The sequence below is a fragment of the Chenopodium quinoa genome, unplaced genomic scaffold, assembly GCF_001683475.1.
Source record: "Chenopodium quinoa cultivar QQ74 unplaced genomic scaffold, ASM168347v1, whole genome shotgun sequence".
NCBI classification, from domain to species: domain Eukaryota; kingdom Viridiplantae; phylum Streptophyta; class Magnoliopsida; order Caryophyllales; family Amaranthaceae; genus Chenopodium; species Chenopodium quinoa.
The window spans coordinates 3119396-3144621 of record NW_018745675.1 but is presented as its reverse complement, the minus strand read 5'-3'; the positions used below and the strand labels follow the sequence as shown (position 1 = coordinate 3144621).

At 42.5% G+C, this 25226-nt stretch overlaps 1 protein-coding gene across 1 annotated transcript; it reads right to left on the bottom strand.

Moving 5' to 3' along the window:
- Window positions 1-24075: 24075 nt before the first annotated feature.
- On the bottom strand, window positions 24076-24561 carry LOC110717217 (46 kDa FK506-binding nuclear protein-like). The gene has a single exon (XM_021895869.1). The coding sequence runs from the start codon at window positions 24559-24561 to the stop codon at window positions 24076-24078; it is 486 nt and encodes a 161-aa protein (XP_021751561.1).
- Window positions 24562-25226: the final 665 nt, after the last annotated feature.

Below are 25226 nucleotides of genomic sequence, written 5' to 3'. Positions count from 1 at the left end.
TTTAGCCTCGTTAAAATAATTATTTAAAATTATTAAAATGCCAAAAATTCGCAAAATCATAGCTCAAGCTTAAGCAACAAGGCCCCATCCTATGATGCATGGCGCACCATGGCTGCTAGGCAGTGTGTGCTGGTTGGCTGGGGCTTGCTGCCTTGCTGCCCAGCAGCAGCACAAGCCCGTCAGCAGCTCATGCTTCACACGCACCAGCAGCATTGAATGGCTGGGCTGGCGCTTGGTGCTAGCATGCTGCGCCCAGCACAGCACACTACGCTGGCCAGCACCACGCATGCCTACACGCATGCTGGCGCCTGGCAGCAAGTGGGGGCTAGCTGGTGCTTGCTTCCACGCTTCCCAGCAGCGCCTCCAAGCACCCAGCAGCCAAGGCCACTCCCCTAGCCTAGCCATAGCATCCCTCGCCACACTTCCATGCACCAACGATGCACAACCATATACGCACCACAGGCAGCCTACATGTGGGCTGCTAGCCAGCCTGGCTAGCCTTGGTGACGCTTGCGATTTTGCATCGATTTGCGTGCGTTTTACTCGGAATTTTAATTCCGATTTGTGTGTGACAATAATCAATTCTAAATTACATTTTAGAATTAATTTGAGGGAAAATAAAATAAAATAAAATTAAGTCCTACTTAAATAAAATTTATTTTATTAGTGCACAAGCCTAAATTATCCAAAATTTCAATTTTGAACAAAATTAGGTCTAACTTTATGCTTAAAATAAAGTGAGCTATGTCCAAAATTAATCTTGCCAATATGCAAATTAGTAATGGATTTGACAAATGGGAGTTGGAAAAATAAATTAACCATCCAACGATAAAATTTTCCAACTTGCATACTTGTGTAAAATACCAAGATTACATCTTCCAATATGAAGATTAATCAAATTTTATTCACAAGTAATTGAACTTGATGGATTTTAATCAACCAAACATGAAAAAATCCAAACTTTGTTCAATATGCAATTTAGGGTTAGGGTTCCAATCGTTTAAACCTTTAGAGATTAGAACTTTAACATTATTTTGGAACTTAAAATACAAAATCACAACAACTTTTCACACTTTATTGCAATTTATTTGCAAAATTTGTGAAAAACAAGTTTGTGTGAAAAATTTGTATATCAACTTAAGCACTAATAAAAACTCCATTATTATGCTCAAGGATATTTTAAAACCAGTAGATTAGTGATGCAAATGTGCATTTAATCTAACCTTGTAATGCTTGCATTAATCAAGGCTTAAAAAGAATTAAAATTTTCGTTGAAAAACGAAAAACCCCAGAAAAATTGGGTTTCTGGTTCGAATTTGGCTTCTGGACAGTCCTAAAAGGGTTCAATCTGTTCCAGAATGTTGATTCCACCCAAAAATCAGTATTTTTGAGCCAAAATCTGGGTTCGACAGCCAAATCGAAAATAAAATCGAGTTTTAAAATTAATTAAAATGAGCATCAAACTAATTAGAAGAACATGAACAAGAAAATTAAATTCTTGTAAAACACCTTAATTAAAAATAATTGCAAAAACTAAAAGGAGCGTGGCTCCGATACCGCTGTAGGGTTTCGTAGTGACCCGACACTACGCGGAAGGAAACCCACCATGACCCGCCCCTTAATTAAAACAGTTAACAAGCATAATAAACTTAATCAAACAAGATTAAGAACAAGAATTATACCTTTGACGCGTGCTTCGCTCCCAAAGAGCTCTTACTTCAAAATCCCAAAAAGACGAGATCTCCGACGGATCGTACCCTCGACCCGACCCGAGCGTCCTATGTCTTGAAGGTTAGTCAAGACCCGGACAAAATAGCTATGGGTTTTACGAATCAAAGGTTTACTCTTTCTTAGAGTTGCCTTTTTAATTCCACTCAAGGTTGTATTCTCAAAATCCCAACCAAGTGGGTATTTATAGGGAATGGGGACTTGAAATCCCTTTTCATGATCAATGTGGGATCATGTGCAATTGCAATAATTTATTTAATTCTAAAATAAATAATTAGGCAAAAGCAATCACAAGCCAACAAGTGGCAAAAGGAGAGAATGTGTTAGGTGAGGACCATATCCTATGGGGGGACCATTGCCTTGCTCCCCAAGGGAAGCTTGGAGGCTTTGGTCCCCACCTCTCCTAAACCGCCACTCACAAGGCAGTTGGGCTGGCTGCCAGCACGCACAGCCACCTAGCATGCCTGGCTGGCACAACACGCATCTCCCAGCCCAGCACTTGCGTGCTGCTAGCGAGCTACGCCTTGTGCTGGGCGCTGCTGCCTTGCTATCGCAGGCACACGCACATGCATGCGTGGTGCTACTGCCTTGCTATCGCAGGCACACACACATGCATGGCTCTCGCACAACCAGCATCACACGCATCATTGCTGCACCCTTCGCACATGCTCGCACACCCAGCGAGCCAGCACCACTCGCCCATGCTCGCACATCTACGCGCATGCAGGCCAGTACGCACTAGCGCTATGCTTGGTGCGTGGCCTACGATGGTACCTAGCACACACGCTAGGCCAGTGCTGCCTGCCAGCTAGATGTGCTTGGTGTGTGGCCTGCGATGGTGCCTAACACACACGCAAGGCCGGTGCTACTTGCCAACTTGCTGTGCTATGGTTCACACGCACACACACACACGCATGTGCCTAGCACTGCGATGGTGCTGTGTGTGGTGCTAGGGGGCTGCGACAGTTCCCACGCTTATGCACACACACATGGGGGCTGTGCTTGGTGCGATAGGGCTGCGATGGTGCCTAGCATGATGCTAGGGCTGCGATAGCGCCTAGGCATGATGCTAGGGCTGCGATAGTTCCTAGCACACCATGGTGCGCCTAGCACACACATGGTGCGCCTAGGCTTGCGATGAGCTAGCCTAGCCTAGCTACGGCTACGCTCATACTTGTTGCTTGTGATTTTGCGACGCTAGGTCTGGACGCCTTAGGCTCGATATCCGACGTCTGTATTTGTAAAACTCTGCTGACTCATTAAATCCTTTCGGATTAATTCGTCGTCTCGGATCGGTGATTCAATTGGGTTTGACCCGAAGGGTTCAGTTAAGATTAAGCTGTAACATCAATTGTACATTGATATTACTGATCGGAAGCGGCCTCCACCTAGGCATTCTGATCACTTGACCTTACTAAAGAATTAGCTCCGTAATAATTCTGAACCCTCTATCGGAAGAATACACTTGTTGGATGGACACCATTCCTTTCAATATATAAAACCAAACAATAACCTACCAACGTATGTCTACATCCATCTGCAAACACAACAACATGACATGGCTTGTTACTATACATCTCTACGTTTATGAAATGATGATTGATATGTTATGGTTAGGAAGAATCTGTATATATATACAATCAAAGCCCGATAACAATAACCATGTACTATGTAGTCGAAGTGTTTTAATTATGTATACACATGTTTGACCTAATTTCAAAGGAAAAGTATGAATAGAATTGAAGTTTCATAGTACTTATAAATCTATTTTGACTAAAATAGTTGAATTCTAAATTAATCTCCAATACACTCTGAATTAAATAAATCTATTTTATGTTAAATGAAAATTGACAACAATGCTTGACTAAATGTAATATTCAATATCAGTTATAATTTATAGTCAAGTCTTTTATTCAATATAACTTATCTTATCAATAATTGAAAAAATAACTTTATACCTATATTGAAAATGAAAATAAAGTATAAACTCCTTAAAAAAGAAGAGGACCAAAATCAACCTAAAAACTTTAAACTGAATATCTAATGAAGATTGGAACAGAAAATTGGGAGTAAATAAAAAAAAGGAACAGAACAAATTTATGAGTATTGGAACCGAGAATTGGCAGTAAACAGTTATGTAAAATGAATTTTGGAAATAATTTTCCAGTTAAGATGGTATTTATCAACCCTGTTTCCTGCATCCCTATTGCCAAATACATGCATATGTACGCATTCCCTATTGCCAAATCAGAATATAGGTTTCAAGCCACTAAAATCACATTGAGGGACAAATCTTTTAAAAAAATGTTTTAAAAACATTTGTATTATTTGGTAAGAATGACTTGAACACTGCAAAACTAACCCCCACGAAAGTTGAGTTAAATGTACTACATCGGAATATAATCTTATTTTTTTTCACATTGCACTTGTGTGGTACATTTTCTTATTATTACAGGATCCATATTGTTAGGAAATTTATTAGTTACAAATATTATTAACAAATCATACTAACGTTAGGCAAAGAATTAATAATTTTTTGTTATTTGATATGTTCGTTAAAAATAATTGTAAAAGTGGCACAACCTTAATACAGGCTATATTCAGAAGCATTATAATTATGTATTATTCCATCGAGTTGCTCCAACCCTATGGTCTGAGCTTTCGAGTGTTTTCTCGTTTTCACTTGTTGGAGGAGCATACGTATGAAAAGTTGCATACGTATGAGTAGTTATGTCACCTACATAGTATATGATTCACGACTACATAAATTGCAATCAGTTCAATTGAGACAGTTTCAGTTTGGTTTAAATTATTATTGGTTCACTTTGGTTCGGTTTATGTTTAATCTTGAACGGTTTTATTAATTTTCTGGTTGTAAATGATCCGGGTAATAAACAGTTAGTGGGTCAAACTATTCAACAATATAACTTAGTTCTCCATTAAAATAGTTATTCTGATTGAGAATTGGTTTCATCGAACTTACGGTTGGGGTACCATTCCAATTTCAACATAAGGTTTCGGGGTACGATCGAATAACAACAATTATATATTAACTTACATATTACGTAGAATATGTAACAAAAATAAATACCGACTTCTAATTAACTTTGTACATTTTATTATCCGACTGAAAATAGTTTATAGTGCCATCTATTTATAAACCTCATAAACGCAAATTTAAACCCCGAATATATATACAAGGTGAATTCTAGAATTCTTGTAAGCTCTGTTTCGGGGTTTTCTGATGTCCTGCGGGAGAGTTACAATTCCGAGACTGGAACCGGACGCCTGTACCTGCGAAACAAACGGATACTCCGGATGATTGGAGATCCGCCTCCGACGGTCAAGTTAGTACTTGATTAAGGAGTAATTAATGCGGAAATTAAAGTTATTGGGTCTCTCTAGGTGAGAGTGTTTAATGTGTGTAATCTGCGTTCTCTCCCTTAATGAGGATTAAGGGAGGTATTTATAACCTCGGGAAACGTGCCAATCTAGGTTTAGGTTAACCTTGGGCTGATTGGGCTTCCCTCGGAATTTGGGCCTAGGTGACCGGCTTCTCCATTAGGCATGGAGTATGCCACATGTAATAAGTCCAGGGTGGACGAATAAGCGTGTGCCACGTGGCAAGACCTGAGAGGTCCAACTGGGGACACTTGGCAGGACCTGATTGGCCCACGTGGCGCATTCCGATTGGTGGGAGAAAATTCCCCTAATCATTTGCCCCTCATAGGTGGCACGTGACTGGTCACGTGTTACCTGTGACAGGTGTCGCCCTGTAACAGGCGACGGCCTGCTACAGGTGTCACTCGGCGAGAGGCCGAGAGATTCTCCAGCCAAAATTTTGAATTCTGGAAGTGACCCTTCGCCTTCTCACTTCGCCTATGTAAAGGAGTGTTGACTTCGGTCATTTTCACACTTGAAAACTTTGTGAGAGAACATTCGAACCCCTGAACTTGCTCTGACATTTTGGACCCTTTCTGCCTACCGCCTGCTCTGACAAGCCAACTGCAAAGGATTTTCAGAACTTCATCAATCGTCACTCGTTCAGGTAACCGTCGGTTCTCTTACTCTTAATTTTCTCTTTACTTTATTCTTTTTTGAAATCGCACCACGGAAACACACGACACGACCTAGGTTAGTGATCAGCCGGTCACCGGGGACGGCTGAATCTAGGACTAGGAGTGCCGCCTGCCCTTTTCTGGACCCATCTTTGCCCTTTATACAAAGTCCGACTATATATGTGTCTATGCAGAGCATGATGGCCAGAACAAAAAAGACAGCCAGGATCTCAAACTCAGACGGCTCCTCCCACAGGGTGCCGATTAGTGAAACATCTGATCAGACGCCATATGTGGAAGTGAAACAAAGCGGCTTGAAAGCCGGCAGTTCTGAGGGAGGAGTCAAAGTGACCCCTTCCCATTTTACAGTTGACAATTCTACATTCTCTCCTGATCCTTTGAAAGGAGAGGAGGCGGGCCCCTCCGGGAGAGGAGAGGAGTCGTCCTCTTCGGACTCGTTAGAGGACGAATCCGAGTCTAGCTCTTCTGGCCATGCTTCTCTGGACACAGAAGAGAAAAACAATCGCCTACAAGAGGCGAGGCTTTCTCACGCAGTTGAGAAGGGGGACGATTGGGCGGAGCCATCCGCCTCTCACCGAGAGCAAAATACCCCCTACTACTGCACGGTACCTCGGGGCCGGATCACGGCCATGCAATAGAAAGTGGGGAGCTTTATCGCAAACCACACAATGGGCCCCGGCTTTTTAGTGTGCGTGCCGGATCCAGAGGACACAGTCGTCTAGCCGGATGGTACCAGTTATGATGGCGCCTGCTTTGGCTGCTACGAGGCGGCCATTAAGGCTGGGCTGCGCTTCCCACTACATCCGGCTGTTTAGCGGATCCTGGATGGGTATGAGTTGGGGTTATGGCAGTTAGCCCCGAACTCCTGGGTCAGCGTACTCGGCTATGTGGCCGGGTGCGAACTGCACGGGGTGGAGCCGAACTTCGAGGCTTTCGCCCACATAAACTACCTCAGCCGGACCCCTAAGGCAGGCGGTACCGGTTGGTATCAATTGACGAGACACAGGAGCTACCTCATGACGAGAGGTAAAGCAAACAAATGGAAGGACTGGCGGAGCACCTTCCTTATCATTGAGAGTTCAGACACAGAGATGAACAAGCGCTTCAACAGGTGGAACAGGAATCCGCCCCTTCTTGCAGGCGGCCGCAGCATGCCGCCTGTTCCCCCCAAGGCTAAGAAAGAGATCCTAGATAAAGGACTCTTCAAAGTAGAGTCGAAGGTGAACTCTACTTCAGGGGTACGAGAGCAAGTACCCCTGCACTGCGTCCCGAGCTTCAAATGGCTCTACGACGAGTACTTTTTGGCCGCATGTGGCCTCAGCAGTCGGTGCTCAAGAGGTGGCCGACCTGTCGAATACTCTGTTGTTCCGTGCATTTCTTGTTATGACTTTTATTAACTTTGCTGTTTGTTTTTGCAGTGGACGCCATGAGCAAAATTACCGCCTCCAAGACTGCAGCGGCCATGTTGCGGGCCTCCATCATGCAACAGTCTTCAAGCGACTCCCCCAACAAGGGGGCACCCTTGGTGGGCTTCGAACCTTTCACCCTCTTTTTGGAGTTGTGTTTATGCATATACTGACTCTTTTCTTCTTTTTTAGACAGGCGCTCCAAGAGCTTCTTCTTCCCAACAGCCGGACCCCAAGGCCCGGAGGACGACTGTTGCGAGCTCTCCTGGTTCTGCCAGGAAACATGCGGCGGCTGAGAAACAACCGACCACTTCTTCTAAAACTCCAGCTGGGCCACCTAGAAGTATGAAATTGTCCTTGTAAATTTTAGACTTGCTCCCTTCTTTACTAGGTCTAATCCGTTTGTTTATGCTTGATGCAGCCGGCCCTCAGGAGCCTAACTTGGTCGAAGTGGCCAAGTCTATGATCAAGGCCGTACCTCCAGCTGAAAGGGAGGCGGTCAGGGGTGTCGGCACCCTTAACCTAGACGGGATTGCAGGGGTCCTTGCTGAGGTATACTTAGCATATTTTTTAGTATTTGAATTCCAGGACGCCTGTTTTCTTTTTTGTTTGGAAACTGACGCCTGTTCCCCTTTTTACTTAGGCCCCGCTCCGAGTGAACGGCCTTCGCAAGCCGCTTGACCGGAAGAACAAAGAGGTAAAGGCTGCAAAAGCTATGGCCGCCTCTGATTGTGATAAGGCAATGTTTCAAATTGCCCAAAATGAAGTTCTGACAATAGATATTCTTTATTATCAGGCGCAGGCTACCGCCGCTATCCGGGCTCAGTTAGAGGCGGCCCATAAGAGGAATAGCGAGCTGGAGGCGACTATCAACAACCTCAAGACCGAGCTGAGACCTCTTCGCCAAAAGATGTCCTCATACGAAACCTTGGAGAAATCCTTGGCGAGCGTAAAGGAACGCCTGGTGACCCAGGAGAAGAGTCTTACTCAGGAGCTCTCGGAAAAGGATGAGCAAGAAAAGAAAGAGCTGGTCCGGGAGATGATGGAAGACTCTGCTCAAATCCAGCGCATGACTTGGGGCCGCCTCTTCCCCAATGCCGACTTTGCCTCCTGGGAAAAAACGTACCGCCAGTGTTCTGATAGATATAATCAAGAGATCCTGGCGGCTTCTGAGGAAGAGGCGTTGGAGGAGGTGGAGCAACCGGTAGTGGCGCTTGTGCCGCTTGGGGGTAATGCATCGAAGAAGGATGTAGCTGAAGCCGAGTCCAGCAAAAAGAGTGCTGACTAGGCGGCAGCTGCTAATATTGAAGATCTGCCCCCTTCATAAGCTTTATGTCTTCTTTCCCCGGCCTGCGTGCCGTTTGTTTGTATTTACCCGGCTAGGGGGCCGGGGCTCTAAATATTTTGCCGGTCTTTAATGACCGGCTTCCTTTTAATGAATATTTTTGTTTTGCTTCAAACTTGTTCAAGTATCGAATATTCTGATATCCAATTGTACACTATATCGACTGTTTTACATGGCCGATAGTTGCAGACAGGTACGGATAGTTAGTCACGCCGCCTATGCCCCTGGAGGACTGGTTGTCTGTTTCCAGGCTAGACGATCAGTTGGCCATTTATCCAATCGGTATTCGAACCATTTTAAAGACTGGATCCCCTTTAGGCAGGCGGTTCTGTCATTTGTAAAATTAACCAAGTAGGAAAGTGGTTTCCTACTTGTCATGTTTTTAGGCTAGAGACTTTAGGCCGTCTAGGCCGACTGTTCCCCGCCATATTTAATCTAGTGTGAACAGGTGCTGTATGAACACCTTTTTAGTTTCATATCAAATTTTTAAGGAGTGACCAAGTAAACATGATTGTTACCTAGTCGCCAAGTAACTGAGTAGTAGAGGTATCAAGCGGTGGGTACCGGTTGTTCCCCTTTATTCGCCAATGTTTGTTGGCTTTTAACTCATAGGTTGTTAACCTAGCAGGAGTAGTGGTTGAGAGCCCCTGTTTGCTAAAAACAGGCGGACGACTCATACCTTTTAGGTTCCATACTAAGTTTGATAGAGTGACTATGAGTTAACTTTGGTGTTACTCAGTCGCCGTCACTCCTGCTTGAGTAGTAAAGGTACCAGGCGGCGGAGGCCGGCTGAACCTTTTGATTCGCCAATGTTTGTTGGCTATTAACTCAAGAGGTACCCCCTGCATTTATCCCAAGTAATACAGGCGGTCATCTGACTCAGATGTCAACTGCTACCACATGTTTGGTTAGTGATAGAGTTATCCTTGTCTCAAAAACGGCTACGTGGTTGCCCTTGGGGACAGTCGTATAGGTGCCGTGTAATTAGTTTATAGAGTAATGTTCCACCCAAAAGGGAGATGCTCTCTGCGACGAATTTCATCCGGAGGGATGCCGCCGGACGCCTGCTATGATGTTGGGACAGGTCGTATTAGTTTTGAAGATTGGATCAGTTGGCTTGGCGCCTGGTCTGATCATTCGGCCTGTGGCCTTGGTTAGTCCTTTGGTGGACGCAGATGCTAAGTAAGAGGAGGGCAGCTGCCTATTTAGGCACAGGGTCGGCCAGGCCACCATCATTATTTAGCTAAGTATAGGAGGGTGGTCGTCTGTCTTGGAATCGACTGTATGTCCAGACGGCATGCCCCTATGGTGATAGAGTAAAATATTCAATGGAGATTAGCTGACTGTAAAGGTACAGGCGACATGCCCCTCTGAAGATAGAGTAAAATACTCAATGGAGAGTAGCCGACTGTAAAGGTACAGACGGCATGCCCCTCTGAAGATAGAGTAAAATACTCAATGAAGAGTAGCCGACTGTAAAGGTACAGCCGTCATTCCCCTCTGATGATAAAGTGAAATACTCAATGGAGAGTAGGCGACTGTAAATGTATAGGCGGCCTGCCCCTCTTAAGTAAGAATAAAAATTAAACATGGAGAGTAGCCGACTGTTTGTCAGTAGGCATGCCCCTCTTAAGTAAAAATGAAAACTGAGTATGGAGAGTAGCCGACTGTTTGTTAGTAGGCGTGCCCCTCTTAGTACAAAATTGAATATTAAGTATGCAAACTTTTATTAAGTAGCCCTTGACTATTAATATCATTCAAAAGAAATATTTCTTAAGATTATCTACATTCCAAGTTCGAGGCAACGGTTGTCCGTCTGGTGTTCCCAGACGGTAGGTACCGTCCCTGACCTCTTCACAGATTCGGTAGGGTCCTTCCCAGTTGGGAGTTAGTTTGCCAGACTCATTAGCCCTTCCAACTGCTTCCATTTTTCTAAGTACAAAGTCCCCCACTTTGAGTGGACGCCTGTGTACTTTTTTGTTGTATCATTCTCAGGCGGTAAATTTCATGGCGCAAGACAGCATTGCCCCTCCTTTCAGGAAGTGAGTCTAATATCAGGCGCATGGATTCCCAGTTTGCCTCTTCGTCATATAGCATTACTCGAACAGTCGGCTCGTAGTGTTCTATTGGAAGAACAGCTTCCGCACTGTAAGTTAGGAGGAATGGAGTTTCTCCAGTCGCCCCTTTTTCAGTCGTCCTAATGGCCCAAAGAACATGTTGTAATTCATCCGCCCATAGGCCATCTGCTCGTTCAATCTTTTTCTTGAGACCGTCTGAGATGATTTTATTAAAGTCTTCTACTTGGCCGTTTGCTTGTGGACGGCCGACAGATGCAAAGTAGTGTGCAATTCCTTGGTCACCCAACCAGCTTTTGAGAACAGGCGTCTCAAATTGGGGACCATTATCAAAAACCATAGACATGGGAACCCCGAACCGAGTGATGACATTTTTCCAAATGAATGAAATTACATCCTTCGTCTTGATTCCCTTTACAGCCTCCGCCTCTACCCATTTAGTGAAGTAGTCGACGGCAACAAGTATGTACCTCCTTCCGCCTGTAGCAGGCGTATATGGACCCAGAATATCCATGCCCCACTTAGCAAACGGTAGTGGGCTATGAATGGTAGTGAGGTCAGTAGCCGGACGGTGAATTAGTTTGCCAAACCTTTGGCACTTGTCACATTTTTTCACCATCCCCGTCGCATCTGCTTCTAAAGTAGGCCAAAAGTAGCCATGCCGCCTTGCCCGTTGAGCAAGCGTCCTACCGCCTATATGGGAAGCACAGTAACCAGAGTGAAGATCATCTAGTATCTCTCGCCCCTTTTCTGGAGTAACACACTTTAAGAAGGGTTGAAGGTACCCCCTTTTGTGAAGTTCTCCCTTTATTATTTCAAAACTGGTTGCTCGCTTTTTCAGTGCTGCCGCCTGTTGATGATCATCCGACAGGGTACCATTTGTTAGATATGCCCTGATTGGATCCATCCAGGTTGAGCTTCTGTCTAAGATTCCAATAGGGTCTTCCTCAATGCTTCTCTTCTCCATTACTTCCCAAAAAAACAGTTCGAGGAGTATCACAGGAGGCGGATGATGCTAATTTTGAAAGTGCATCCGCCTGGTTGTTTTCTGATCTCGGCACTTGGGTCAGATGGAAATCCTCAAGGGAGCCGACTGCTTGTCGGACCGCCTGTAAATACTTGATCATGGCCGGATGGGTTGCTTCGTATTCGCCATTGTACTGACTCACTATCAATTGTGAATCGGAACAGGCGTCTATTTTTCTTGCTCCTGATGCCTTGCACATGCGGATTCCGGCTAGTAAAGCTTCATATTCTGCCTCATTGTTTGAGGCCTGAAAACTGAAGCGTAGAGCATACTCGTACCTGTCGCCCTCTGGCGACTGACATATGACGCCTGCTCCACAACCATTTGAAGTAGAGCTTCCATCCACATATACCTTCTAGACTTGGTCTGGAACTTGAGAGTCAGGAGGACGAGTCATCTCAACAATAAAGTAAGAAAAGGCTTGCCCCTTCACTGCTTTTCTAGGCTCGAAGGTAACTTCGAGGCTCTGTATTTCTATGGCCCATTTGATCATTCGGCCTGACGACTCCATGATGGTCAGTGGCCGCTTGATAGGTTGGTCTGTATACACGACGACTGCATGTGCCAAAAAGTAGGGCTTCAATTTTTTAACAGCCATGAAGAGTGCAAGACCAAATTTCTCCACAAAGGGATACCTCAACTCGGCATTTTTCAGTACGTGACTGACAAATTAGACCGGGAGCTGACAACCGTCTCTTTCAGCAAGGAGAACAGTGCTTAACGCATGATCAGAGACGGCCAGGTACATGTAGAGTACTTCTTTGGGCAAAGGGCTGACCAGCCTCGGCAAGGAATGCAAGTGAACTTTTAATTTCTGAAAGGCCGCCTCAGCATCTGGCCCCCATTCAAACCTTGCCTTTTTCTTAATTGCCTGGAAAAAGTATAGGCATTTGTCGCCTGATTGGCTTAGAAATCTACCCAAGGCCGCCAGACAACCTGTTAACTTCTGAACCTCTCATATGGTACGAGGCGATTACATGTCGATGACCGCCTGCAACTTCTCAGGGTTCGCCTTTATTCCTCTCTGATTGATAAGGAATCCGAGAAATTTCCCAGACTCAACTCCAAAGAAACATTTCCTGGGATTGAGCATGACATGGTGCCACCTGAGTGTGGCGAAAGTTTCTCGGAGGTCCGACAGATGATCTTTCTGAAGTTTAGACTTGACAATCATATCATCAATATATGCCTCGACATTTCTCCCAATCTGATCAAAGAAAACAGTGTTTATCATTCGCTGGAAAGTGGCCGGGGCATTCTTAAGACCAAACGGCATGACCGTGTAACAGTATAACCCCTGATCAGTGACGATGGCCGTCTTCTCCTTATCTTTCTTCCATAAAGGAATTTGATGGAAACCAGAGTAGGCGTCCATAAAGCTCATCAAAGCATGGCCGGCTGTTGAGTCGACCAGGTTATCAATTTTAGGCAGAGGGTAACTGTCTTTGGGGCACGCCTTGTTTAAGTCTGTGTAGTCTACACACATTCGCCAGGTGTCATTCGGCTTTTTAACAAGCACCACATTTGCAACCCAGTCTGGGAAGTAACATTGCCGAATGAACCCTGCATCAAGTAATTTTTTAACTTCGGCGGCTGCCGCCTGACTTCTTTCTTCGCCATGGTTCCGCTTCTTCTGCCGTACCGGCTTCTTTTTCGGATCCACGGCCAGTTTATGTACCGCCATATAAGGACTAATGCCTGGCATTTCATGGACTTCGAATGCAAAGATGTCCTTGTATTCTTTCAATAGTTTGTGAAAGTCGTCACCCAGGTCCCTTAGAGCAGTCGTCCCAACCTTGATTGTTCTGTCAGGACGCGAGTCATCTAAGATCAGGTCCGTATGCTCACCAGCTGGCTGAGGGCGGAATTCATTCGACCGCTCCACTGCCAATGATTGCTATTTTCTGTCTTTTCTTGCAGCCCCTGTTTGGGATGCCTTTCTCTTCTTGCCGCCTGCTTCTTGAACAGGCGCACTCTCCTTCACATTGTCAAGGTCTATTTTTCCACCGCTCGACATAGTGGCCATAACAGTGGGCTTGACATCCGAGAGATAGCACTCTCGGGCCATCCTCTGATCTCCCCTTAGGGACCCGACTGTTCCATTATCCCTCTCAAACTTGAGCAACATAAGAGATGGGATTATAACAGCCTTGGAATTATTCAGGGTTGGTCGTCCCAGAATCATGTTGTAGGCCGAGAGTTCTTCTACTACCAGGAACCGGACTACCATGTGTCGTCCTTCCCCTTTTTCGCCCAGGCGGATGGGTAAATCCACTCGTCCCACTGGGTGGACGACTCCTTCTCTAAACCCTACTAAAGGGTGGGATGCCGGATGTATGCAATCAGTCTGATATTTTAGTTTCGACAGACATTTGCTACTGATGAGATCCGAGGAGCTTCCGGTATCTATGAGGATTCGGCCAACTCTCTTGTTGGCCACTTTATATTCAATAACGATAGGGTCGTCATGCGACCCTCTTACCCCTCCTAGATCTTCTTCAGTGATGACAATCGCAGGAAATGAATATTTGGAGGGCCTTTCTTGGTGAACGGAATTTACATCTAACCGTCTGATATTGTCTTTGTTGCCCCTAATAGTGGGGCCACCTCCTGAGAAGCCGCCTGCAATGGTGTAGACGACTGCATAATCTGTATCGGAGTTGTCGGCCTGTTGATTCTTTTTGGTCGACTGCTTTTTCGAGAAAGTGTTCCCCGTAGATTTCTTGACATAAGTGTCAAGGTCACCTTGCTCAGCCAGGCGGTCTAGATACCGCATGAGAGTGATGCATTCATTGGTGTGATGACCAACATCTTCATGATAATCACAGAATTTTTCTTGGTTCCGATTGTTTGCAGAACCCTTCATGGGGACCGGCTTCTCAATTGAGATCCGTCCCTTGATTTCCTTTAGGATAAATTTGCTATCCTTGTTAAACACATACTTTGGGGAGTATGGTTTGAATTCTTTTTTCTTCTTCTGGGACGGCTGTTTAGAGGAATCAGTTGCCCAAACCTCTTTTCTCTTCTTGTCTTTGTTTGACGACTGCTTCTGTCGTCCTTCTCTTTTGTGGACCTTTTCCCGTCTGACTGTTTTACCGTACTACAAAGATCAGTCGCCTGTATATAGGCTTCCGCTTCAATCAAGGCCTCTTGAAGAGTCGCCACCCTCTTTCGGACCAAATCAAATTTGAAGGTCGACCCGTCTTTGAGACCTCTGAAAAAGTCAGTATAGGCTACTTCATCCGGTAACCCTTGAATCTGTATTCTCATCAGGTTAAATCGCCTAATGTAAGAACGAAGCCCCTCCTTCTCGCCTTGCTGAATTGTTCCTAAATCAAGGGTCGTCTTCTTCGCAGGGATGTCCATGGCGAAGTTGGAGGTGAATAAGTAAGCAAGCCTCTTGAAGTTATTTACACAACCAGTCGGCAGGTTGTCGAACCATTGTTGTGCGATTCCTTTGAGAGTCGTTAGGAAACACTTGCACCAAGTGGGATCATCCAACCCTTGAAGGTACATCAGGTTGGTGAATGCCATCAGATGGTCTTCTGGGTTAGTAGTGTCGTCATAGGCGCCTACTAATACATTTTTCACTTTGGCCAGCTGAGCGGCTTCAGTAATTTCCTTGGAGAAGGCCGACGGCTGTTCACCAAGTCTAAGCAACCGTAGCTGCCAGTCCATAGGTTGGACATTTTTTGCTGCATGTCCACCAAACGGAGGTGGCTGTAAAAAATACTGTTTTTGCGGTACAAACGGTAAGTTTGGTACCGCCTGGTCGCTACGAAAGCTGGACTGACGGGAGGTGCCGCCTGACTGACCCTCATGATACGACTGAGTATGCCTTATCGAGGTATTTCGCAGACTGTCTTGGAAGTTTGAAGTAGAGGCCAACTCTGACAATCGGTCACTCTTCTACTGCTCTAGCAGTAGCCAAGCGTCTGTGTATGTTTTCCTCGACCCGTCCGCCTGAATATGACGAACAGGTTTCCTATTTCCTGGAGTAGGAAAACGGTATTTTGTGAAATCAAGGGCAGGTGGCTCCCACTTCCTAGATTTAGGATGAGGGGTCGCCTCTCGCCCTTGAACTGGCTTCCTCTTCCGTGAAGTGGAGGGTTTCTTAGCCGACTGCTCCTTGTCCAGAGCAGGCGGCTTCTTGTTGATCAACTCTTGAATTTCTCCCTTGAAGTCCCTCATGAAGGTCATGAGTTCGTTCCTTGTGATGGGAGCAGACCCATCAGTCGGCTGCTGCCGAACAGGCGGTGCGCCTGCTGGCTCGCTTCCAGTTTCAAGACGTTCCCGTTCCCTCCTTTCGGTATGACGGGTACGTCGGGCCCTTTGGGTCCCGTCTGAAGCTTTGTGAGCTTCAACTTCAAATTCATTCTCAGTATCGTGGTCCGGCTGAACTAGAGGATCGTCCAGGGGACGTCTCTCTTCAGGAGCCGGTACAAACGTGGGTGCCATCTCATAAGTACTCTCCCCACAGACGGCGCCAAAATGTTTCGGGGTTTTCTGATGTCCTGCGGGAGAGTTACAATTCCGAGACTGGAACCGGACGCCTGTACCTGCAAAACAAACGGATACTCCAGATGATTGGAGATCCGCCTCCGACGGTCAAGTTAGTACTTGATTAAGGAGTAATTAATGCGGAAATTAAAGTGATTGGGTCTCTCTAGGTGAGAGTGTTTAATGTGTGTAATCTGCGTTCTCTCCCTTAATGAGGATTAAGGGAGGTATTTATAACCTCGGGAAACGTGCCAATCTAGGTTTAGGTTAACCTTGGGCTGATTGGGCTTCCCTCGGAAGTTGGGCCTAGGTGACCGGCTTCTCCATTAGGCATGGAGTATGCCACATGTCATGACATAATAAGTCCAGGGTGGACGAATAAGCGTGTGCCATGTGGCAAGCCCTGAGAGGTCCAACTGGGGGACACTTGGCAGGACCTGATTGGCCCACGTGGCGCATTCCGATTGGTGGGAGCAAAATCCCCTAATCAAGCTCCATCGAAGATTAATATTCCGTCACAATTGCATTGCACTACCAACATTGCAGACACGATTTACGAATGGGTGTAAGAGATATTTGAAACTATGACTGTGGTAAAAGCCTAAAAAGACATCCATGGTAATGGCGATAATTTTTATGACAATGGCAATGCAATGACAACTTGCATCTTGTTGAAAATGACTTAATTTATAGTGGATCAAATATTTATGACAATGACAATACAAAGACACATTGTCGGAAATATAGAAAAAGAAGTCCTTCGTCTGCCAAAACAATTTCCTCTGCCAAAAAATTTCCTCTGACAATGATAATCATGGCACTTCAGTGAGTAGAGTACCGTCATTAAATTACCGTCGTATGTAACATACTTATTCTCGTTAATTGATTAAATAAGCAAGTGATCAAGTTTCATCAAATTAATTACATCTTAATCACATCTTATTTTGTGCAATTGCTTACGTACGGTGCCGAGACTAAAATAGTTGTATATTTATGGGGTCATGTTCAGCTATTTACCAAAACTCCTTTTAATCAACTCAAAATTTTGTACCACCTTGCCTTTAGTGGTATCATAGTTTTCTTAGTGTGTCATTTTGTGAAAACCTTACCACACTTACTTAAGTGGTACCAAACATACAACTAATGTACCACCCTAATTAATTCCGTAGATTCGTTTCTAAAGTGGGAAAAAATTCTCCGAAAAACATTTCCAAAGTACAAACACCAGAATACATTTTTTACCCGCTAGGGCAAGTATGAGTAATAAATAAATCACTACCTCCCCCCTCCACTTATTTCTTAAGCGTAGACAAAATTGAAAGGGTAACACCATGTTTCGAGAGTGGTACAAAATGGGGCCATTTTATATCACCCAAACACAGTATACATTTAAAATCCCCCTGAATGTATAGGTAAACATAAAGTTGTTAGGTAAACATAATGTTTTAGGTAAATCACCCATATGTATAGGTAAACTTAAGGTTTTAGGTAATCATAATGGTATAGGACAAATATGGAGATTAATTGTAATAGCTTATTTTAGCTAATCATAATGTTTTGGTAGAAACCAATTGTGATTTGTAAAGTAATGCACGTAGTTTAGTACTAATAATAATCCGGTCCTATGAGGTCACACATACGAGTAGAGTATATGTGAGGAGTTGCAATGTTTATTGTAAATATGAAGTCACATAAATAAGAAATTATACAGTGAAGAGGGAGAAAGAAAGGAGAAAGTCGGTTTAAGTAGTAAAAGAAGGTGACGGTTGTGAAGTGAAAAGGTTTGATTTGATAATTCAATGGATTGAGTAAATGAGTAATAATTAGAATTGCACGCATAGCAGTAAAGAGGGAAACCGAGAAACGAGGAAGGATTACAGTTTTGTTTTACAGCATTTCCAATTCTCATCAGACTCTTTTTTCTTAAAAATAAACCCTTGTCTTTTCAATTCTTCGTTTTCTCTGTCTTTTTTTTTAAAGCACCTTAATTCTAGTTAATCCAAATTGTTAGACATCTTTTCCAGTTATTCATCGAAGCCATGGCAAACAACAGGGAAGTCAGTGAGTTGGAAGCACAGGTTGAAGTGGTGTACGTTGAATTGGTTGAAATTGGGGCGCAGTGGAAGGTCAAGAGAGAAGAATATGATACAGTTATAGAGGCATATACAGCAAAGGTACAAGAAATGGAGGTCTTGACGGCCTAGTTGCATCGGCTATGACACCAGCGCTTTGCAGAGCTTGCCCGGGAAATTGACGAACTCCTTAGTAATCGTTCGGGAGGAAATGGCGGAGACGGTGCGGCGCTTCAACAGAGGGAGGACGTTGTTAGAGGAGGTCATTTAGAATAGAGGGATGAAGGTGGTGCCGGAGGAGGTCAAAAAAACAGAATGAGGTTGGTGGTGGTCATGATCCTTTGGAATGCATAATTATATATAAGAATCACCAAAGATATGCCCTGGTATTGCGTTTAACTTGCTCATGTGTGTTTGTCTCTTTATTCGTGGAATAATAATATGTGTGTGACTAATTTAGTGCTTGTACAGTTTTCCTTGCGCGTAGCCTCTTCCTAGACGTTGGAAGTCTTTTGCGGCTGGTTTTTCGGCTCCTGTTCGTGTTCGACGTGGACCGGATGGGCCATCGTGGAGTGTGGAATTGCTAGGTTCTAAACTTAGTGACGGTCGTGGTCTTTTCTTGTATTCTGGTTGGGAGAACTTTGTGGCGAACAATGATGTTGAGCATGGTGATACTTTTAGTGTCCGTTATGTTGGTCAGGGGGTTTTCCAAACTACTGTGTTACTAGATTTGATGATGGTGATGATGGTAACTAAGATATCATTTGTGTTTTGAAACCTTGTGTCGTTTATGTCTGAAGTAGCTGTTGAATTTCTGATAACAATGCTTTAACTGTATCATTTTGGTATTGTGCTAAACAGAAACAATTTGGTATTGTTCGCTTAATTATGCAGTGTCTTTTGGACTGTTTCTGCGTATTGAATAACAGTGTTGGGATTTTAACCATTATTCTACTGTTAATTATGCAGTGTCTTAAATATACTGCATTTGATTTGTTTTCTTTAGTACGCGGCTATTGCTAGAGTGCTAGGCAAATAAAGCTTATGATGGGTAACTTACGGTGTACATTTTCATCATATGCCGGGTAACTTACGGTGTACATTTTCATCTTATGTCGGGTGAGAGAGAAAAAATGTTTTATATTCAACATAGGGTCTGTATATATATTCCTGAGCATTTGCACATTGTATATACTTAGAGGAATCATAATCCACCAGTTTGAAAAAGAAAGTTCATTAACACAGATCATATGTACACAAGACCGGTGAGTTGACCAATTAGTATTTCATTAAATACGCATATTTCCCTGACGCATTTACAAGTCATACAAGTTACTGTACTTTCCGCATCAGCGTCATAGTGAAGCTCCCATTGGTTTAAGTTCTTCTCGTGCTCTAGTTTATGTTTGCAGAATATCTTCGGTTTTGGCAAATAATGTAAAATCATATGATTGTGCATCACATTATATTTCGCCATATCACGTAACGTCCTTCTACACTGGACTATCCCCACGGATCCGATGCTGTTGATAGTCTTCTTCAAAAGCTTAACACCCGGTTCTTCTTCTCCGGTGTATATGTATATCAGGCTTAGTACATATGTTGCCGTCGAATTGTGCAATTCATTTGCTCTTGCCAACATCGTCAATCCTTCGTCCAACACCATGGTGTTGAAGTATTGTCACTACATTAAAGAGAAATAATAAAACACTGACATAAGTCTGCAACATAAATTCTAACAATTACAATTCGAAAACTACCACTACAGTTGCGGTGATACATATTATTTAGAAAATGGATGATAAAATTATACCACTTTAGTATTGGTGGTACATTTGATTTATAAAACTACCACTTTGGAAAACAAAACCGTTTCACATAGTGAGTAACAGATATTTATTGATAAACATTCAAATAATTGAGAAAGGAGACGTACAAATCCAAACTCAAGAAGAGCTTCAGGATGTTCATTCTCCACGCACTTGACGAAGAACTTCTCCACTGCGTCTTAGTGTGGCGTCAACTCTCGTGCTTCAATACAAGGGAGGTGAATTTGTTGAATGACCCCCTTTTCTTCGGATATCTGTCGCAGGATTTTACAACTGTTATCAAGTGATACGGCTGAAATTAGATTATTACATTCTCAGTGTATATGATGAGAATAGAGTACATGTTGCAAGTACAAGCCTAACTTTATTTGCACCGAAATAGATCAGTAGGAGATGACTTAGCAACGCAACTAAGAATGGTTGCCAACACTTCTGGCGGAAGGATGTCAACGATAGAGGTTGTAGCGGTATTCGCTTCTACATCCATTTTATTTTTTTTGAGATTGGCAGATCCGAGATCGCTTTGTTCGTACAGACGGAAGTGAATTTTTTCCGAAAACTGTTTGACATATAAATAGATTTATCAGTGACGGATCACCTTCATTCCGGGGATTTGATGAAGTGGACTTGGGAGTTATGATGATGATGGTTGAAAATTGAAATAGTAGGGGAGATTTATAATTTATGGTACATATCTAAGCCGTAAATTTATTAATATATCTGTCACGTAAATTTAATTCTTTTTCCCAATGGGAAAAATAATCTCAGTCTTTGGGAATTACTAGGTAAAAAGTTTTTTTGAGGGATTTATTGTTATATATAGTTATACATTTTTGATTGATAAGTATTATAATCATAAATTAGCCTAGAAATAAGTATGTGATAGGTTGATTTGGTATTTGCATTTTTAAATTGTAGCATCTAATACACAACTGAAACAAAAATTTGGCAAAAAAATCTGAGCATTCTTTTTTCTGTCTGTTTTAAACCAGGTCACAGATTATTTTAAGAATATAAGATTATTTTAAAAAATCTGACCATTTTTGTAACATAAAATATGTACAAAACATAATATTATTTTGGTAAATTATTTGTTACCTTAACTAATAGTTTTTTTAAAGGAAAAAAGTTAAAATAACACGGCAGGAGATGACACATGTCGTTGCTTGTGTGTCTTTTAGTATATAGTTACTGATACAAATTCGTTTTGTGCTCGAAGCATTAACCCAAAAAAATCAAATGATTATGGTGATACATTCGAGTAACTAAACGTATTAGAATTAGTTAACTATATTTCTTGTCACCCGAAATGTCCATCAAAATCGTTTTTTCTAAACTCTGATCATATGGAAATGAACAGCTACAAAAAGGAAATGGATTGTTAATAACCAGGGTGGAAAATTGCCACCGTCGTAGGATAACGTTTACATCACCCACCTACCCAACTTACTAATAAATAATTTCTAGTGAAGTTACTAATTAATAAGTAGTACACTAGAAACTTACTGATTTGTAATTTAGGACTTAGGATATTTACGATCACCGTAGAGCATTGTTGAAAACCTTCGACTACAATGAGCGGGTTCATTCAACACCTACATGTACCAACAATATAGTTCTCTAAGTGACTAAATCTTAGTCATTCAATTTTGACTTATAATCGAAGAAGGTTATTAAACTTTTTTGCCAATCAAACGTGTCAAGATTGTGGTACGCCTTGTTATGTGATCCAGGGTACCACTAAGACAACAGCTGTACCCCCATAATTAAAATACAATTGAAAATCCTGAATGAACAATTGTAAAAGAAATTAAATTACAAACAACAAGGGTGGTATAAATACTAGAGTCGTAGGAGAACGTTTACATCACTTAACTAGTGTGGTACAAGTACTAGGGTGGTACAGATATGCATCGCACACGACCGGTAAGTCGGCTTTGCAGTAGATAATAAAATATGCTTATCTCCCTAAGGCATTTACAAGTCATATAGGTTATTGTACTTTCCGTATCCTCGTCATAAAGGTGATCCCATGGGTTTAAGTTCTTCTCGTGCTGTAATTTCTGTTTGCAGAATATGTTCGGCTTTGGATCATAATGAAAAATCATATGATTGCGCATCCAATTGTCACTCGCTAACTCACATAACCTATGTCTGCACTGGACTATCCCTGCAGATCCGATGCGGTTTATAGTCTTCTCCAAAAGCCTTACACCACTTTCTTCTTGTCCATTGTATATGTATATGAGGCTTAGTACATAGTCTGCCATCGAATTGTGTAACTCAGTTGTTGTTACCAACGTCGCTACTCCTTCGTCGACCACCATGTAGTTGAAGAATTGTCGCTACAGTAAAGAGACATGGTAAAACAGTTACAAGAAGTCTACAAATATAAACATAAATTCTGATGAAAAAAATTCCCAATAATAAAAAAAAGAAGATGTACAAATCCATACTCAAGCAGAGCTTCGGGATGTTCATTCTGCATGCACTTTTTTCAGAACATATTTCCCTTATTTTAACTTATACCTGACATCCGTGCTTTAACCCAGGGGAGGTGAATTTGTTGAACGACCCCCTTTTCTTCGGCTATCAGTCGCAGGGTTTTACAACTTTTATCAACTTATACGACAGAAATTAGATTACTACAGTCTATGTGTATAGGATGAGAAACAGAGAACATAACAGAGTACATTTTTCAAGTATAAGCGTACCTTAATTTGCACCGAAATAAATCAGCAGGAGATGACCTAGCAACACAACTTAGAATGGTCGCCAACACATCTGGCAGAAGGATGTCAACCATAGAAGGTGAGAATTTTCTTTTCGCTTCTACATCCATTTTTTTTTACATAGGGAGATCGCTTTGTTCAAATAGAAGGAAGTTAAGTTTTTTGCAAAAACTGTTTGACATATAGATAGACTTCCACAAGACGGTTTTCCTTCATGCATGGGGTCGGATGTAGTGGGTTGGGAGTTTTGATGATGATGGCAGTTCATTGAATTAATTCGAAATATTCAAATATCCGGCAAGGATTTATTGGAAACTGCCAATTAGAAGTTACCCATGCACATAATAATTAATGGTACATTTATTAACCGATAAACGTACCACTATTCCAAGATTTGTAGATGGACAGGGTAGGTTATTAATATATCTAACACATAATTCAAAAAGAATAATTTGTCCTATGACAAAAGGAAAAATTCAATGACAAGATCGCAAGTACTGAAAACGGGGAAATATTTTGCTCGAACCATTAACATAAAGAATCAAATGATTCTGATGATACAATTCAGTGATTAAACTTATTACAATTAGTTTACTATATTTCAATTAGAGTAATTAAACTAAATACATCATATTGTTACATTTTTTGTAAATAAAATGTTTGGATCGATCATGTAAGTAGTCTGCATGGGGAGTGGAAGTGATGGGTTGGGAGAAGTTATAATGATGATGATGAATAATAAACGTGAATGTTAAGCGCATATATTTAGGATTCCGGCGCAAATACTCTTGGCAATTGCCATTTCTCACTTACGCATGCATATAATAATTAATGGTACATGTTTACGTTTTTAAATGTACCACTAAGATATGCTTAATCCTTGTGCGAAATTTTATTTGTATTGTAAGAGTAGAATTTGCAATGTTATGTAAGTATGGGACAATGAAAACTGAATAATGTCCTAATTCGGACACATAAACCTTTTTTGACTATTCATGTTGTAATCGCAACCCATTCCTATAACTAGAGTTTTCTTCAGTGGCATAATAATAATGGTGGTACCAATACCTGCGTCGTACAAGGCCGACGACATCACCCGACAGGTTATTTGTAACTCGACGTAGGTTGTGACGCCATTTTACCAATTGAAACGAAAAATGTACCACTATCGTAGACTTTAATGTTTTTAAAACATCACTGGGTATCAACACGGCCACACCAATTCAACTAACGTACCACGTTACAATACTAATTTAACTACGACCATCATAATAACACGAAACTAGTCATCCTCATCATCGTCCTCCTCATCGTCGTCATCCTCATCATTTTCATCCTCATCCTCAACAATGCCCTCCTGGTTCTGGTCTCCCATCTCCTCATCACCATTAACATCATGAGCACCACAAACAGCCACAACAGTACCCATGTCCTCCTCGAAAGTCCTCTCAACAGGTGGCTCATTCCCAACATTAGTGTCATTTCCGGCAATTCCTGGCGATGAACGACAAGCAACAATTTCACTCTGAACGCATGCAATACGCTGATCCAAAAGCTGGCTCAAACGGACCCATAACACCCTCGCTTCTTCCAGCTTCGCCATATGTACTGCTTTAACCTTTTTTGCTTCTTTCAGCTTAGCCGCATATATTGCTTTAACCTGTTCTGCTTCTTCTACCAATTTCTTCCCCTGCCCAGCAAGTTCGGACATCTCTGAGTACAACTTGTCAAGTTGCCCTTCTAATTCAGTCACTTCCCAGTCACTCATGGTAGCTTCTTTGACAGCCAAAGACAATAGAAAGGGTCAAACCATGTCTAGAAAGCAGTACATAACATGGGGTTTTTGCACTATCATAACTAATGTGGTACATATACTCTTCATTTCTAGTACCACTATCAATGGTGTAAAAATTGGGAAAAAAGATAAACCAAATCATGGTGTAAAAATTGGGTAAAAGGGACAAAATTGAAATGGTAATTCCATGTTTCTAAAGTGGTATAAAGCAGCACCACTGTGATTAAAATAGTACAATTTCATGTACCATCCATAACAGTGCCGTTGCGTGACAGTGGTACAAAAAACCCCAGCATAAATTGTAACAATCCATAAACACAAATAATTGGTTAAGATTTTAGGCAAAAAGGAAAACACTACAATTCACATCAACCGGGTTTAATCCGAACTAAGAGGTACAAAAATCCCACACAGAAAAGTAGGAAAAAGGGATAAGCAAATAATTCTCATCCCCTTTCCCACCCCACCCAGTTATTGTCGTAATAAAGCCGAAAACACTCACCCCATTAATGGCGACATGAGGAAAAAGAACATAAAAAGCAGGAAACAGTCACACCATTTATGGAGATATTAGGAAAAAAACACAAAACCATGAAAATACTAAACACAACGGAAAGATTAGGAAAAACGACACAAAA